Source organism: Gracilinanus agilis, chromosome 6 (genome assembly GCF_016433145.1).
Source record: "Gracilinanus agilis isolate LMUSP501 chromosome 6, AgileGrace, whole genome shotgun sequence".
In the NCBI taxonomy this organism is placed as follows: Eukaryota; Metazoa; Chordata; class Mammalia; order Didelphimorphia; family Didelphidae; genus Gracilinanus; species Gracilinanus agilis.
In genome coordinates, this window is record NC_058135.1 from 39,339,734 (window position 1) to 39,351,890 (window position 12,157).

The 12,157-nt window shown below is 35.5% G+C and overlaps 1 protein-coding gene across 1 annotated transcript in view; it reads right to left on the minus strand.

Annotated features, from left to right (window-relative positions):
- Positions 1 to 12,157, minus strand: part of PRKG2 (protein kinase cGMP-dependent 2) — a 103,342-nt gene that overhangs the window by 72,684 nt on the left and 18,501 nt on the right. The window contains exons 2-3 of the mRNA XM_044681611.1: positions 7,594 to 7,760; positions 4,650 to 4,763 (exon numbers count right to left, since the gene is read on the minus strand). Of these exons, the coding sequence (XP_044537546.1) occupies positions 4,650 to 4,763; positions 7,594 to 7,760 (281 nt within the window). The remainder of the gene's footprint in view (positions 1 to 4,649; positions 4,764 to 7,593; positions 7,761 to 12,157) is intronic.

Consider the following 12,157-nt stretch of genomic DNA (forward strand, 5'->3'; position numbering starts at 1 on the left):
CTTCAATTGGGGAATGGCTGAACAAACTGTGGTATATGCGGGTGATGGAATACTATTGTGCTAAAAGGAATAATAAACTGGAGGAGTTCTAGGCGAACTGGAGAGACCTCCGGGAACAGATGCAGAGCGAAAGGAGCTAAGCCAGAAGAACATTGTACACAGGGACTGACATTCTGTGGTAAAATCGAATGTAATGGACCTCTGTACCAGCAGCAATACAATGACCCAGGACAATTCCGAGGGATTTATGGTAAAGATGCTATCCACATTCAGAGGAAGGACTGCAGGAGAGGAAACATATAAGAAAAACAACTGCTTGAAAGCATGGGTCGGGGTGGACATGATTGAGGGTGTAGACTTGAAACTACCACACCAATGCAACTACCAACAATTTGGAAATTGGTCTTGATCAAGGACACATGACAAAACTAGTGGAAATGCACATTGGCCATGGGTGGGGGGGAGTGCGGGGGGGGGGGGTGAAGGGGATAAGAGGAGTATGAATCAGGCAACCATGTTAAAAATGTATAATAATAAATGTTAAAAAAAATTTACATCAAAATCAATTAAGGATTACTTTGAATATATCCCATGTGTTGTCTTGTTATTGTTACTTTCTTTGGTAAAATTCTCTATTTTTTCTAGAATTTGTTCTTTAACCCCTCAGTTCTTTAGGACTGTTATTTAGTCTCCAACTAATTTTTAATTCTCTCTTCAACAGACCAGAACTGAATATAATTTTTTATTTCACTGTAGTCCACAAAGGATGTTTTTATTATTTCTGCTTTTCTATCTCTGTATCCTAATATAGAGTCAGTTGTTGTAAAGGTGCCTTTTTTTGGCTGAGAGTATATATGCTATTTGCTACTCCCATTCATTAATCACAAGACCAATAAATCCAGTTTTTCAAAAATTATATTTAGTCTGTCAACTTTTTTCTTGTTAATCTTTTTGTTGTTTGTCTATGTCTAAAAGAAACCTAGCAAAGTTTCTATTATCATTTTACTGTTTATTTCATCCTGAAAAATCAATTAACTTTTCTTAAGTGATTTAGATTCTATTCTGTTTGGTGCTTACTTTTTTAAGGATTGGTATTACGTGCATTTTCTATTATGTCTTTTCATCAAGACTATTTTTGCTGTTGCCTCATTTGAAGTAATGATTGCTACTTCTGCTCTTAAAATTTCAGCTGAAGCACTGACTTTTCTCCAGTCTCTTCTTTTAACTTTGATATTCTTCCTAAAGATTTGTTTAAAAGTATAGATGGGAGAGAATAATAAAAGCATAGATGGCATGGTTATCAAATCTGCAGATGACACAAAGCTGAGAAGGACAGTTAATATACCACGCAGCTAAAAGGTCAAATGAAGGTACCTGGAATCAGGGAAACCCCAATTCTAAACCTTCTTCAGGCATCTGTTAGATGTGTGACCATGAACAAGTCATTTCAATTCTCTAAATCTTATGTCCTCTTTTGTCAAATGAAGATAATAATACTGAATTCCTCAAAAGTTGTCATGAGAGGGGACAGCTGGATAGCTCAGTGGATTGAGAGCCAGGCCTAGAGTCAGAAGGTCCTAGGTTCAAATCTGGCCTCAGACACTTCCCAGCTGTGTGACCCTGGGCAAGTCACTTGACCCACATTGCCTACCCTTACTACTCTTCTGCCTTGGAGCCAGTACACAATATTGACTCCAGGATGGAAGGTAAGGGTTTAAAAAAAAGTTGTCATGAGGATCAAACAGAAAATATGTAAAGCACTTTGCAAATATTAAAGCATTATATAAATGCTAGTTGTTATTAGTATTTGACAAGATTTTAAAATGCTTTGATTGGCTAGAACATTGAAATAACTAGTGATATGAAATTCAATTGGAAATGTAACTTCAATAGTCTAAGATGGGATGTCTACTGTGTTAAACAAAATCTGGGTGTTTAACATACTATGAGGTCAAATTGAGACACTATTGTCAAGATTTTCTCAAATGGAGTTCTTATTCAGGAAAAAGTTTGCCTAGAGAGTCACTGATCTTCCTTCTGTGAAATTTTGTGATTATATGTGAATTAATATAGGATCATCCCTTATTACCCAGGATGTAAGTGATTAAAGGACATAGTTAAATAAAAAAATATTCACTGCAATTATTTTTATTGCTAAAATACTGGAAATAAAGTTGGCTTTCCTCAAATGGGGAATTATTGAATAAATTGAGGACTCTGAATACAACAGAATGTCATTGCATAAGAAATGCTGAATATTAGGTCAAGAAATGTGGGAATGCTTATGTGAACCGATATAGAGTGAAGAAATCATAGGAAAGAACAATATACAGCATCATAATTCAAATGAAAACAACACCAAAAGATATTATTTGGATTAAAGAAGGAGTGGGGGGCATTATAGGTACATAAGTATACTCTTAAAAAAAAAGCAGTCTTTTTTTTTTTAAAGTAAAACTTTCCATGAGGGGATGCCCTCCAAATGGGGAGTGGCTAAACAAATTGTGGTATCTGTTTGTGATGGAATACTATTGTGCTCAAAGGAATAAAGAACTGGAGGAGTTCCATGTGAACTGGAACAAATTCCAGGAATTGATGCAGAGTGAAAGGAGCAGAACCAGGAGAACATTGTACACAGAGACTGATACACTGTGGTAAAATAGAATGTAATGGACTTCTCTACTAGTAGCAATGCAATGATCCAGGACAATTTTGAGTGACTTATGAGAAAGAACACTATCCACATTCAGAGGAAGAACTGTGGGAATAGAAACACAGAAGAAAAACAACTGCTTGATCACATGGGTTGATGGAGATATGATTGGGGATGTAGACTCTAAATGATCACCCCAGTGTAAATATCAATAATATGGAAATAGGTCTTGATCAATGACACATGTAAAACCCAGTGAAATTGTGCATCAGCTATGGGAAGGAGTGGGAGGAGGGCAGGGAAAGAATATGAATCTTGTTACCATGGAAAAATATTTTAATTAAGTGAAAATTTCCAAAAACAAATAAGCAAACAAAAAGTAAAACTTTCCTACAAATCACAATTATCTAAAGCAGTGGTTCCCAAACTTTTTTGGCCTACTGCCCCCTTTCCAGAAAAAATATTACTTAGCCCCCTGGAAATTAATTTTTTAAAATTTTAATAGCAATTAATAGGAAAGATAAATGCACCTGTGGCCATCACCACCCCACTGGATCGCTGTAGCATTCACCAGGGGACAGTAGCACCCACTTTGGGAATCATTGATCTAAAGGTAGGACGAGATATCTTGGGGGGTATTAATTAAGCTCCTTCTCATTTGAAGTCTTAAGTAAAACCTATTTGATGTCCTGTTTTGGATATTGTAATGAAATTTCTGCTTCAGATATGAGTTAGACTAGGACAATGAGGTTACTTATAACTCTCTCATTAGGTCTGTGATTAGGATTTGTATTCTCTAAGGTTATATTATACCCCCCACGCTACTAGGAGGTAGTTCAGATGGTTCTATGGCACAAAAGGAAACTATTCTGGGGTTAATATTGAACATGAATAATTCAGATAAAGAATCTTTAAAGTCTATATTTTTAGGGTACTTCCAATATTATCCTCTGGGGACTGATATCTTTTGATGATATACATAGATTTTTCTTTATGAAAGAATCTTTGACAAGCTTGATGGAAAAGAGAAGATGGAAAAGAGCAAAGATGAAGATGGACTTAAAGAGAGGGAAGAAAGGCGTAGAATGATTGTTTCCAGCTGAAATGAGGAAAAAGGAAATGACTTCATATGAAAACTGAAGGGATAGAACTGTAAAGTTTAATTAAGATGAAAAAATTGAGAGCTGTTGTATCTATTCAATTTTCTTTTTAGGAATGGACTATTTCATCAACAAAGATGCATTAGACGTCTATTGTGTACAAGGTATTTGGGATACAAATAAGATCATAGATTTAAAGCTTGAAGGGGCCTAGGTCATCTTGTCCAAGCCCCTTATTTTACAGTTGATCTTAAATGACCTGCCCTAGGTCATATAGATTATTAAGGAATAATACATGTAGACAAAAAATTATAAGACAAGTTATAATGTAATGAGTACATAATCATAAGATAGCAAAGAGGTTCTATTTTAGTTGATGGGATAAGAGAAGACTTTATGGATAAAGGGCTGGTCCCATAGTCAGAATGATGAACAACTAGTACACAGTGTGTTTCACTGGAATTCTTGTGACATCAAAAAATAAAAAAATAAAGAAGATACTCAATGCACTGGATAGATACCCTATGATGAAGTTATGGGAAGACACAGACATGAGTCCCACAAAATGGCCAAGAAGGGACAAACTACAATCTACATTATTATAGAGAATGCCCATACCAATGAAGTCACAGATCTCCTTCAATGCAGTGAAAAGTCATTTTCATATTAAATATACATATAACTAAGGAGAAACATTGTATTTTATTTAAATCACCTGGATAATTTCATTAATTTCCTATTTCACTTTCACAATGTAAGCATTGCACTGTTGGCTCACACAAGGTACTGTTGATGTAAGGAGGGGGGAAAAAGCAAATAAATACTTCACATCTGTGAAAATAGTAACCTCAGTATATTTAACACTTTTTATTAGTTCAATATTATGGAAAATGTACCTTTTACTGAAGCTGTCCTTGTACAGTTGTATAAAATGGCTAGTTCGCCAAATGTTGTCCACATAGGAATTGAGGACAGAAGCTTGTTCCCTTGGAATACTTCTAGTCTTCCCTCTAAAATTGTCAAGATACACAAAATAAAATCAAGATGGATTACATAAACTAAATGAGAAAGTGAATCAAAAAGCACACAAATAAAAATTATATAAATAAGAGAATTTCATATACCAAAGCTCCCTTCATGTTCCAATGCATGGAAGAAACGTACAGGGTTTTGTTACTCTGTTTTAAGTTGTCTGCATTTTAAAATCATATAACGAATGCCTAGACATCAATGAACATACTCTGACTTTCCTTGATACAGTAGAGCGCTGAACCTAGAATTAACAAGACCTTCATTCAAATTGTGCCTCAGACATTAAGTAAGTTGTGTGACCTTGAGCAAGGTACTGCCCCAGTTTCCTCATCTATAAAAATGGTATAATAATAACCCTTGTCTCCCAGAGTTGTTGTGAGGCCAAAGTGAAAAATTGGTAGTACATTGTGTAAGCCTTAATGCATTATATAAGCATAAGCTCTTATTAATACTTCGCCCAGTCCACCACCCTGAAGTGGGTGTGGAAAACCTGAACAATATGCCAACCACCACAAACAATAACATCAACAACAAAATAACTCCAACATGAAAATTATCAAGAAGTTTAGCAGAGAAAAGGTCATGTTTGACACATCCCTCTTTTCCCTACTGAGTTGGAAAGTATTTAATTTCACTTTTCCTTAATTCATTACATAGATGCTAGATGACTTCTGGTTTCATGACTTAGGATCTGGATTTTAAGTGAACATATTGATTTAAACTGAATTCTATTACAACAAAAATCACTGGGTCATTCGGTAGAATTTGTTCAAATGACATATTGCTTGAATTTCATCTTTTTTATCCTACGGAAGATTTTAGATCACAGTTTTCAGAATGACAGAAATAGAGTTGAATGTAGTGCAGCAAAAAGTGTATCTGATTTGCAGTCAGCCGGGAATGATCCTTAATTCTGCCACTAATTAGCTGTATGATTTAAGTCAAATCACTTAAGCAAACCCGCCTTCCTAGACCAAATATAAAGTGAGGATAATCATTGCCTCCCTTAGGATCTTAGGCTTGAAAAAGATCTTAAGAGTCCTTCTGGTCCAACCCTGTGAGGTTATCAAGGAAACTGCAGTCCAAAAAGACAAGGAGCCATGCTCAAGGTCACACAGATTTTAAGTAGCCAAGTCAAGATTCGCACCCTAGTGCTCTAACTACAAACATGGTACTTTTCCTACCATACCACACTGTCTATTGGACTTGTGGGATCCAGTGAAGTCATGCTTTGCAAACTGTAAAATCCTTCATAAGCACAAGCTGTTATTAGAGAATCTTAGAGTTAGAATAGACCTCAAGAATGATATAGTCTAACCCAGAGCTGATCCCCTCGACCCCAAAAAGCAACATTAAAGTGAACATTTACACTGTTAAAAGCACTTCCCTCATAATAAATATTACAGGCAGGTAGTGTGAACACTGATTTGTCCTCTTTTTAGTGTTTAGAAATCTGATCTTAGAAACCTGATCACTGAGAAAAGTGATCGTCTATAGTTTCTGCAATGAAAATTAATTAACTCTCAATACAATCCCTTTTACTTATAATAATAGCTAAACAGCTCTTCTTTTAAATTGTATCTTGTAACTTCAATGCAGAGTGAGCTACAAAATGTTAGAGATGAAACTTGCAGAACAGCAAAGTAAAATGAGATTACTAGTATCCAGTTAAGTATTGGTAACCAGAGTTGGGTTGGGCTTGGAGATCATTTAGTCTAACCCCTCAATTGATATGTGAGAGAATCCGAGTGATGTGCCCAAGGCCACGCTGACAGAACTAGGAGGACTCGAGTCTTTTGACTGCGGCAATTCAGGGATCTCTAACCTCCAGGGAATCTAATGGCCAAAAAGGATCCTAAAGAGACATGAAAAAGTACTAGTATATGAACAAATAGAATTACTTTTAAGCTAATACTTAAACAACTGATCTATTCTGATAATCAATGTATAGAATGACAGTCTTCTATGAGATTTAAAAAAGAAAATATACACACAAAAAATACACATTTGTGTACATATACACAAATGGATGTGGGTAGATATATATTCCTAAACATACATATATGCATATATATGTATGTTTATTATGGATTTGAATCTAAAACTTGTACTCCTGATTTATAATCTCAAGGACCAAGTCCAGTCAAATCATTTATTAAATTATTCAAATCACAGAATACTGCAAATAAAGGTCAATAGCCTAAAATAGCTCTTTCACTACTCCCATATTAGTATCTCACTTTGGTACCTAAATCTCATAGGTCCAGACTCAATCTAGTTACAAACTTTGACAGGCAAGGGGTTAAATAAATACTTATGATTCATCTTCATTTGGGAATTGCTTCATTTTTACCTTCTATTTCCAAATCTAGTGCTATTCCCTGTCTTCTTAATCTTCTACAGAGTACGGGGCAGGAAGGAAAATATTTTAGTGGTTCATAAAGGGATTGGAGAGCTCTAAGCCTGTCACATTTCACTGCATTGCTGTATGTATGAATTGGTTTCAACTTCCCTCACTCCAAAAGCTAATAATTTTCTTTGAAGTATATTAAAAATAGTTTATTTTAGTCTAAGAAAGTCAACATCAGAATTTAGATATTCGTTGCAGTAGTACAAGTCGAGTTGCCCTTTTTTTTTTTAAAGTGAAAACATAACAGTTCTGGGATACAATGCAGGTTTTATATATTACTATTTGCTAACCTCAGATGAATTAATGAAACATTTAAAAATTCTGGAACACATCAAAACGTAATCAACAATATAATTGATGTTTATAAGAATCAGGAGCATAACTAGTCAAAGACTCACCTGCCAATACAAAAATATGATTTCCTGGTTCTCCTTGTTTAATAATATAACTGCCTTGTGGGTAATTTCTTCCGTACATACATTCCACCATGTCTTTGATCTGCTGAGGGTCTAGTCTCTTCAAAAACTGATTTTTATTCAGGGCATCTGTGATGAGCTTCTTATCACTGGTGTTATCCAAAAGAAATGTTAGTTTGCAGGAAATAAAGAGCAAGATCATCTTTCATGTCACTTTTACTTTACTTTAATTTTTCTGTTGGGTTGGCAACATACAGGACCACAGAATTAGATCTTAAGGGACTTTAGAGGATGTCTATTCCAATGCCCTCACTTTAAAGATTAGGAAACTAAGATCAAGAAAAGTTAGGTTAAGTGATTTGCCCAAGGACACACAGGAACTAAGTAATAGAATCCATATTTGAACGTAACACTCCGGACTCCACTAGAGCATTCTGCTTTGCTGATGAGGAATTTCTGCCAATGGAAATGTAGGTATTTTTATAGAAATATGTATTGCATGACAGCACTGGTATAACCTATATCAGATTATATGCTGTCTCGGGAATGGGAAGAGAAGTTTGGGAAGGAAGGAGAGAATTTGGATCCCAAAATATCAGAAAACAAATTTTAACAATTGTTTCTGTGTAGTTGAAAAATAAAATTTAAAGAAGATAGGGAGTTTTAATGTTACTAATGTCTTTCAAAGATCAACAAAGCATTTCAGCCATAGAACTGCTATATTTAAAAATTTTGAAAAACTGCTGGAAAAGTTTGGATACATTTTTTTGGTTTTCTAGAAAAATATGAAAATGACACAGACCTGACTGTGAAGAAGAAAAGGAATAAGAAATTGCAACTCAAAAGTTTTATGCCTTCTACCACCAAATATTGAATTTGGTCAATTCTGGATGAAGACGTGAGATTGGGCTGGTTGACTCACTAATGCTTGATCAGCAAGAAGGCCTGGGATGGGTAGCAGAGATGGACTAAATGATTTCATGCCATTAAGCCTAAGAAATCTCTGGCAAAATTATTCAATGCTGTCAGAAATTCATTCCTTTGTTTACTTAATAAGCATTTCACATGACTAGAGCAAAAATCACAGGAGAGGAAGAAATCAATAGAATTACTAGCTCTGGGTGAAATGAATTATTGTATATCTATTGCTGAAACAGGGGCCCTGGGACTTGAGATAGACATCTATATGTCCCATACAGGAAAAAATAAATCTTACTCTTGCTATATTGAAAGAACAATGGTCTGAGCTCAGCTGGCCTATTAGTGAGGGCAACAGATGGAGATAATAGAACATTGGTCACCAAAAGCAGAAGTTGTGACAATGAAAACAGAATTGCACAATGTTAGATATCACAAAGACTGTGACTTTCAATCAATGGCAAGAATGGCTTTCCTGACCAACAGCTATTTATCCTTCCCAAAAATGTCACAAGAGATGGGAAGTTCCCTGGCTCATGTGACAACCCATTTGGACAATTGTAGCTGATAAAATTTCCATCTTTTTAAAAATTAATTCTTTTGTTCCTTCCTTTTCTTTTCCTCCTTCCCAAATTTCCCTCCTAACCTTAGCCAGGTAGCTAGGGGGTACAGTTTGCAGAGTGCAGGAAGACAAGTTCAAGTATGACCTCTGATATTAAATAGCTGTGTAACCCTGGGCAAGTCACTTAATCTCTGCATGCTTCAGTTTCCTTATTCATAAAGAGAAGAAAATAAAAGCATCTAGCTCACAGAATTTTATTATGAGGACCAAATAGATAATATTTGTCAAGCATTTACTTAGTACAGCATCTGGCATGTAGTAGGTTAATAAATGCTTATTACTCCCTCTCCAACCACTTAGCTTCCCTTCTTTTTTTTTTTTTTTTAACCCTTGTACTTCGGTGTATTGTCTCATAGGTGGAAGAGTGGTAAGGGTGGGCAATGGGGGTCAAGTGACTTGCCCAGGGTCACACAGCTGGGAAGTGGCTGAGGCCGGGTTTGAACCTAGGACCTCCTGTCTCTAGCCTGGCTCTCAGTCCACTGAGCTACCCAGCTGCCCCCTTCTTTTTTTTTTTTAAGTTCTTTTTATATGTCGAGCCAAAAAGTTGTCTCATCTGTTGGTTCTAATTCTGGCCTGCATAGACAGTAATTTTATCTGAGATTAACAATACCTGACATTTATAAAAATCTTTAAGGATTTCAAAGAAGTTTATAGTATTATCTCATTCGATGCTCACAACATTGTGAAAGTGTGTTATGGTTGTTGTTATCCCCATTTGATAGATGAGGAAACCAAAAACTGAGACCTGCCCAGGATCACACAGCTAATAAATTTCCAAGGTAGGATTTGAATCCAGCTCTGATAGCCCATGATACTTTTCCCAAAGTTGTCATCAATTTCAAAAGAGCTAATATGTCCCCTCCTTAGTCTTTTTTCCTCTAGACTAAACATTCCTAGTTCTGGTTACTATTCTGTCTTAGAACAATACTGTGTATTAGTTCTAAGGCAGAAGAGCAGTTAGGGCTAGGTAAGCAAATGGGGTTAAGTGACTTGCCCAGGGTCGCAAGCCAGGAAGTGTCTGAGGCCAGATTTGAACCTAGGATCTCCCATCTCTAGGCCTGGCTCTCAATCCACTGAGCCACCCAGCTGTCCCCTAGCTACTGTTTTTCACAGGACATGATTTTTAGGCTTTTATTGCCCTCCTTTGAATCCTCTTTAGTTTTTCTTTAAAAATAAAGCAAAACAAAACAAAACAAAATCCCTTACTTTCTGTCTTAGTGACTAAGACCAAAAGGAAAGGGCTAAGCAAATGGGGTTAAGTGACTTGTCCAGGATCACATGGCTAGGAAGTGACTGAGACTAGATTTGAACCCAGATTCTCTTAACTCCAGGTCTGACACTCTATCCACTATGTCATCTTGCTCTCCCTTCTCTAGTTTTTTAATGTTCCTGCTAAAAGGTGAAATCCAAATTTGAACCATTAATAATACTTGAAGTGGAATCTGATCAGAAAAGAATACAGAGAACAACTAGGTGGTTCAGTGGATAGAGAGCAAGAGCTGGAGAAATGAAGTTTTGGGTTAAAATCTGACCTGACATAGTTCCTACTGATGAGACCTTGGGCAAGTCACTTAAACTCAATTGCCAAACCCTTATCACTCTTCAGTCTTGGAGCCAATATTTAATATAAATTTTAAGACAGAAAAAAGAACAGTATGGAATGATTATTATAACATACAATTTATCTGAACACTGTACTTTTATTAATGGAGTCTAACATCATTTGTTTTTTAGAGGCTGAATTACACTCTATATTGTTCTTCATCACCTAAAATCCTTTAGCCCCTCTCACTTGAACTGTCATCAAGCAAAGTCTTCCCTACCTTATACTTGCATTTTTTTCAGTTTTTAGATCTAGTTGCAGAACTTTACATATCCCACAGTACACTTCATATTATTGATGTGGTCCTAGAAATGTAGGCTATTAAATCTTAATTTCATCATCTATTTATCAACAATCATTTGCAGCTCTGTGTCATCTTAGAAAATTGTTTTTATCTGAAAATTTGATAGTCATGATCCCCCTTCTTTGCAAAGATCATTGCATATACTGTCAGACTTGGTTAATGCATTAATTTTTCTAATTTTTCCCCTTTCTTTTTCACTTTTTGTTACAAGGTTCACTGGGCAGGGGAAGGGGAAATGCATGTTCAGAAATTAAGATAACATAAAAACCATTTTTAATTTTAAAAAATAAATTAGGGCATTTTTAGGAAAGTTTTAGAAGGAAGATTAACAATGTTGTGCAAAAAAATACAAAATCTCACCCAAGTAACAAGATTCCAAGATTTCAAGATTCCTTGAAAATTAAAATGGTCCAAACAGAAGTTAATGATATTAGGAGAAAACAAGAAATATAAAAACAAAGTCAAAATATGGAGGAAGAAGAAGAAGAAGAAGAAGAAGAAGAAGAAGAAGAAGAAGAAGAAGAAGAAGAAGAAGAAGAAGAAGAAGAAGAAGAAGAAGAAGAAGAAGAAGAAGAAGAAGAAGAAGAAGAAGAAGAAGAAGAAGAAGAAGAAGAAGAAGAAGAAGAAGAAGAAGAAGAAGAAGAAGAAGAAGAAGAAGAAGAAGAAGAAGAAGAAGAAGAAGAAGAAGAAGAAGAAGANACTTCATATTTTAAAAAAATAACTGATGTAGAAAACAGAAAAAGAGATAAATGAAGAATCTTTGGGCTACCTGGAAGCCATGACCAAAAGCCTACATATCATTTCAAAATTAATAAAAGGAAACCACCCAAATTTCTTATAGCCAGAATACAAAGTGAAACAGAATCTACCAGTCACTCACTAAAAGAAAAACGCAGAGTTGAAAACAACCAGGAACATCACGTCCAAAATCCAGAACATCCCAACTAAAAATTTTTTTAAATACAAGAAGCCAGATTATGAGAAAGAACACTATCCATATCCAGAGAAAGAACTGTGGGAGCAGAAACACAGAAGAAACACAACTGCTTCAACACATGGTTCGATGGAGATATGATTGGGGATGTAGACTCTAAATGAT